The sequence below is a fragment of the Nicotiana attenuata genome, unplaced genomic scaffold (assembly GCF_001879085.1).
Source record: "Nicotiana attenuata strain UT unplaced genomic scaffold, NIATTr2, whole genome shotgun sequence".
In the NCBI taxonomy this organism is placed as follows: Eukaryota; Viridiplantae; Streptophyta; class Magnoliopsida; order Solanales; family Solanaceae; genus Nicotiana; species Nicotiana attenuata.
The window spans coordinates 12,622-18,779 of record NW_017673604.1 but is presented as its reverse complement, the minus strand read 5'-3'; the positions used below and the strand labels follow the sequence as shown (position 1 = coordinate 18,779).

The 6,158-nt window shown below is 38.8% G+C and overlaps 1 protein-coding gene across 2 annotated transcripts in view; it reads left to right on the top strand.

The window, feature by feature from the left end:
• Positions 1 to 279: 279 nt before the first annotated feature.
• LOC109216835 (nudix hydrolase 18, mitochondrial-like) overlaps positions 280 to 6,158 on the top strand; it is a 13,897-nt gene continuing 8,018 nt past the window's right edge. Inside the window, exons 1-5 of one of the 2 annotated variants that reach the window (XR_002066561.1) lie at positions 280 to 512; positions 621 to 708; positions 823 to 906; positions 1,028 to 1,156; positions 1,252 to 1,499. Coding sequence is in view for 1 of the 2 variants with exons in the window: in XM_019381035.1 (XP_019236580.1) it covers positions 442 to 512; positions 621 to 708; positions 823 to 906; positions 1,028 to 1,156; positions 1,252 to 1,380 (501 nt within the window). In the remaining variant the exon portion in view is untranslated. Of the gene's footprint in view, positions 513 to 620; positions 709 to 822; positions 907 to 1,027; positions 1,157 to 1,251; positions 1,604 to 6,158 lie in introns of those variants that run through there. The other variant, XM_019381035.1, reaches the window with a different exon arrangement.

Sequence of the window (6,158 nt, the reverse complement as noted above, 5' to 3'; positions counted from 1 at the left end):
ACATGAATTTGGACAATGGAGTAAATAAGAAAATAGCAATTGAGACTTAAGGCTTAAGAAAGAAGAAAGAAGAAAGAAGGCGACGTTAGTATGGTGACACGCTTCTACTTCTACTTCCATTATTATTCCATACAATAATAACACGCATCCGCGGTTTTCATCAGCTAACACAAACATCAAAAAACTAATAAATCCAACTTTTTTATTTTTTTAGGGGGGAGGGGGTGGGGGAGGGGTTTTAAGCATATGTATGTTCTCTATTTAAAGCCCATAGACAAATCCAACTTCATGAATTCTTCTCTCTTCCATTCTTCTCCTATCATTTTTTCCATTGGCTTTTAGCTTATATCTTCTCAATCTATTTTTGTGTAAACACCTTTAAGACAGAATCTCTCTGCTTGTCTGAATTTTCTTTTCTGAGAAAAAGAAAATAAAGGAAAAATGGTTTGTATGGTTTCTCGTACAGGAAGGCAATTGCAGAGGTACAACAAAGGCCGCCGCCTTGTTGTTGGGTAGGTCTTCGTTTCCCTTGTCTTTTTCTAATTTCTCTACGTAAATTTTCTGTTAGGCGTTTTTGAGTGTTAATATTAATTCTGCAAATTTTCCATATATTTTTGCAGATGTATTCCATATAGATTTACAAGAAATGGTGTATTTGAGGTCCTTGTTGTTAGTTCCCAGAAGGGTCATGCAATGATGTTTCCCAAGGTACATAATCATTATAGTATTCATCACTGAATGATTTTTCATTTTTTTATTTTATTTTATTTCTTTGGGTCATCGGTGATTAATTAATAACACAAATGGAATTTTAATTTGCAGGGAGGATGGGAGCTAGATGAATCTGTTGAAGAAGCAGCTTCTCGTGAATCCCTTGAAGAAGCTGGTGTTCTTGGCATTGTTCAGGTCTCTATCATTTTTCTATTGTTTCATCATGTTTTAATTATGTATTAATTTTTAATAAAAATATATATAATTAGTATAGTTATGTTGAAGAATTATTAATAAATTTATGCTTCTGTTTCAGTGTGAATTAGGAAACTGGAGATTCAAGAGCAAGAGTCAAGGCATCTATCATGAAGGTTACATGTTTCCATTGCTTGTCACAGAACAACTTTCTCTTTGGCCTGAGCAAAATTTGAGAAGAAGAGCATGGGTGAGTATATTGTTAAGAAAAAAAATTCAGTATTTAATTTGAAGTAGCAAGAAACTGAAGTCACTAATAAAATTTTGATTAATTGTATTGTGCAGATGAGTGTGGAGGAAGCAAGTGAAGTTTGTCAGCAATGGTGGATGAAAGAAGCCCTTGAGAGACTAGTTAAGAGGCTGAATTCATCAGATATTGACAAAGAAGCTGTTATTTCAAGTTCTCTTAGCTAGAAAAAGAAAAAAAATTCATTTTCTTTAGGATTTTGTAAATAGAGCAATAGGGAAAGAGAAAAAAAAGTAGATCCAAGAATCTATCACAAATGCTGGATGGTCCGAGGGATTCCACAACTGTATCATTATCACATTCTGACAGATTTGTGAAATAACTGTATCATTATCATTCTGACTTATTTGGGGTTTGGAAAAAAATAAAAAAAAATTCACTCTCTCTCTCCATTTGTTGATACAGATTTTCAGGTAAATTTTCAAAGGGAAACTGTCATTAGAAGTTGTTGAACAATTTGTATATCTTTTTTATTGTTCGTAAAAGGGGCAAAATTATCCTTAAACTATTAGAAATAGGTTAATTTTATCCTCTGCTTGCTTTTGGTACCAAATATATTCCCACCTCTTAGACCTATTTTAATGCTATAAACTGTGACGATCCAATTGATCGTTTTGAGTTCTAGCATTCCGTTCGGCGGTTTGAGACCTTGATTAGTTTTATATAAAGCATTATGACTTGCGTGTTGTGACGGTCCGACCCGTCGTCTCATGAGTTACTGCTCCGTTTCTCCAATTTTCTGTTTCTTTATGCTTCATATCAGTGTCTTGTGTGATCGAGTTGGTTTGGATTGATTTTAGAAGGAAATGAGACACTTAGTCTCTTTAAGGAAGGCTTAGTTTGGAAAAGTCAATCGGACGTTGACTTATGTGTTAGAGGGTTCGGTTATGATTTCTGATGGTCCGGTTAGCTTCGGGGGATGATTTGTGACTTAGGAGTGTGATCGGAAGTAGTTTTGGAGGTCCGGTGTAGAATTAGGCTTGAATTGGCGAAGTTAGAATTTTGGCGATTTCCGGTTGGTAGGTGAGATTTTGATCCGAGGGTCGGAATGGAATTCCGAGAGTTGCTGTAGCTTCGTTATGTGATTTTGAATGTGTGTGCAAAATTTCAGGACGTTCGGAGGTGATTTGGTTGGGTTTTTGATCGAATGCGTGTTTCGGAAGTTTTAGAAGAACTTAGGCTTGAATTCGATGTAATTTGATGGTTTTGGTGTTGTTTGAGATGTTTGGATAATTGGAACAAGTTTGGATGATGTTTTGGGATGTGTTAGTGTTTTTGGTTGAGGTCCCGGGGGCCTAGGGGTGATTCCGGATGGCTAACGGAGAGTTTTGGACTTGGGAGATTTTGATTTGGCTGCTGCTTCTGGTATTTCCGCTTCTGCGGAAATGGGACCGCAGAAGCGGCATCGCAGGTGCGAAGAGAAGACCGTAGAAGCGGTTTTGGTTGGTGCAGCAGGCTCCGCAGATGCGGTGGTTTTTCCCGCAGAAGCGAAACCGCATCTACGAAGAGGTCAAAGCCAATTTTCAAACCCAGCTCTCGAGGTTAGGAATTGCACCGGGCATCCAAGAGACCTCTACATCATAAGAAAGGATATCGATGAGAAAGAGCAAAGGGAATAAAACAATAAATGGAAGTTATAGGTGGGATTGTACTTACGCTTCATATTCCATTTCTCGGGAAATGGCACCTTTTTGGTCGGGATTAGGTCGGAAGTCTTCACTCGAACAAACTGCCCCATCCATCCTCATTCGTTGTCCTCGTCTATGCTCGTAAATAGCTGTTGGCCCAAGTTCAGTTGAAGTTTTGAAGATTGACAAATGAACTCAGTAATGGACCTAGTCCATCTGGTGAAACACAATGTTTATCAACCATTGCATATGAGATGCACGTGAGGAAGATATACCGTAGAGATCAAGCAACAATATCTTCTGAACTAAATCGAAAAGATTGCAGTTGGGATAAGGAGAACAGTCTCCTTATGAGGAGAGAACACAATCCTAATCTAGGATAAGGGTTGGAGTTTGTATTGGTCAAGGACTCAAAATCGTCTAAGGATAAGCAATAGAGTCTCAATCAAACTCTAATTACTAACTCAATAAATAACTGAGTTTGTTCTCTATTACAGGTGTTGCACATACGCAGAAGTAAAACATAATTGAGAGCAAAAGAGCAAGTCTGTTTTGAAAGCAATATATGTGAGATATAAGTGTGCACTCCTAAAGCTACTTGAACGAGAGAGAAGAACCGGTTCCATTGTGTTTATTCTTATTCTAGTTCAATTGTAGTAGGAATTTCTGTTTGTACCTTTCAGCTTATTTAGAAGCAATTGTATTAGGTACTTTGAGTATTCAAGTTAGAGTTAACTTGAAAGTGTCGCAACAGTTGAGGCTGTGTGCCACACTGGGATTAGAGTTAATCCTTAGGTTTACAAAGAATTTTTGTAAATGCTGTTTTGGCTCAGTGATTTTAGTGGAAGTTTGGGAAAATCCTACTGAGTAGTAGGTCGTGGTTTTTTCACCTTTCGAGCCAGGTATTTTCCACGTAAAAATATCTGTGTTCTTTAGTTTATGCATTTATTATTCCGCAAACTGCAATAGTTAGAACACCTAGAAGAACCAGGTTCTTCTAGAGCGAAAATTGGGTACCACACAAATCACCCCCCCTCTTGTGTGGTATTGACGTTTAGAACATCAATTGGTATCAGAGTAGGTTATCCTTGAAGAGGTTAACACCTTAGGAAAGATCAACATGAGTGCACCACCTGGAAACTGGGAAGGGTAATCCACTGCTAAGCCTCCACTTTTCAATGGTCTCTACTACTCCTGGTGGAAGAATAGAATGAGAGACCACATCATGGGAGAAGACTATGAGCTCTGGGACATCATCACTGATGGTCCTCTAGCCACAACAAAGAAAACTGTTGAAGGATTGGATGTTCCAAAGACTAGAGCTGATTGCACTGCTGAAGACTTAAAGAAATGGGAAAAGAATGCTAAGGCCAAGAAGTGGCTAGTATGTGGACTTGGTCCAGATGAGTACAGCAGGATCCAAAGCTGCACCACTGCCAAGGAAATTTGGGACACCTTACAAGTGACTCATGAAGGAACACCTCAAGTGAAGAGGTCAAGAGGAACACTGCTATATTCTCAATATGAGAATTTTACTATGAAGGATGGAGAAACCATCCAAGAGATGTATACCAGGTTCACTACACTGAAAAATGAACTTGAGTCTCTTGGAAGGTTTATCCTGGAAGAAGACAAGGTTGAGAAGATCTTAACTAGAGTTCTGCCAATTTCCTGGGAAAGCAAAATCACAGCCATTCAGGAATCCAAGAATATTGCTACCCTAAAATTGGATGAACTGATTGGAAATCTGACTGCCTATGAATTGAGAAGGCAGACTATGAAGTTGGATGCTCCAAAGAAAGAAAGAAGTCTGGCTCTCAGAATTTCAGAAGGATCAGATCTTGAAGATGATGAGATGGCTATGATACCCAGGGATTTCAAAAAGTATCTTATGAGAGGAAAGGGTCCTTCAAGAGGAATAACCTCCAACAAATCTCGGGCTCCTGAGAAGCAGACTAATGATGGTTGCTATAAGTGTGGTAAGACAGATCACATGATCAAGAATTGCCCTCAATGGGAGATTGAGTGGAAGAAAGAAAGAGCTGAACGGAGAAACAGGAAGAAGGAACAGGTCCAACCAAAAAGGAACAAAGGTTCAACTAAAGCTATGGTTGCTGCATGGGGAGAAACCTCAGATGAGGGCTTAGAAGATGAAGCTGAAGATGAGAAAGCTCTCATGGCCATCGGAGAATCAGAGGATGAACAGGAGATCCAAGTGAAGGGGAGTAGCCAAATATGGTACATGGATAGTGGTTGCTCAAAACATATGACTGGGAACAAGGACCAGTTCCTTTCACTTGAGAACCTAAAAGGAGGTAATGTCTCCTTTGGAAATGGAAAGAAAGGTGAGATCATTGGGGTTGGAAAGGTAGGAAAGACAGACTCTCATTCCATCGAGAATGTCTATTTGATAGATGGCTTAAAATATAGCCTGATAAGTGTGTGACAACTGTGTGACAGAGGTAATCTTGTAGCTTTCACCTCTACCAAATGCTTTGTGATTAACCTTACTACTGACAAGATTGTTTTGCAGGGAAAGAGAGTTAACAATATTTACATTGTAGATTTGTCAACTCTCTCTGAAAATGAACTCACTTGCCTAAGTGTGTTAATTAATGATCCCCTCCTTTGGCACAAAAGACTTGTTCATGCCAGTCTAAATCAATTGAACAAATTAGTCTCCAAAGACTTGGTGATAGGGTTATGTAATATCAAGTTTAAGGAAGACAAAGTTTGTGAGGCATGTGCAAGGGGGAAGCAGGTAAGGTCATCCTTCAAATCCAAGAAAATGGTAAGTACGTCCAAGACGTTGGAACTGGTTCATATGGATCTCTGCAGTCCAATGAGAACCATGAGCAGAGGTGGAAAGAGATATGTAATGGTGCTTGTTGATGATTACTCTAGATTTACCTGGGTGCTATTTCTAACCTCTAAAGATGAAGCATTTGAAATGTTCAATGCTTTTGTTAGAAAAACTCAAAAACAGTTAGGAAATCAACTTGCATCAATTAGGTCTGATCATGGAACTGAATTTGAAAATGTAAAATTTGGTGAATTTTGTGATGAAAATGGAATAGATCATAATTTCTCTGCTCCTAGGACCCCTCAGCAAAATGGGGTAGTTGAAAGGAAGAACAGGACCCTTGAGGATATGGCAAGGACCATGCTTCTTTCTAGTAAACTACCTCACAGCTTCTGGGCAGAGGCTATAAACACTGCATGGTACATAATCAATAGATGCATGACTAGACCTCTTGTAGAGAAAACTCCCTATGAGTTACTTAAAGGGAGAAAACCTAACATATCCCATCTTAGGG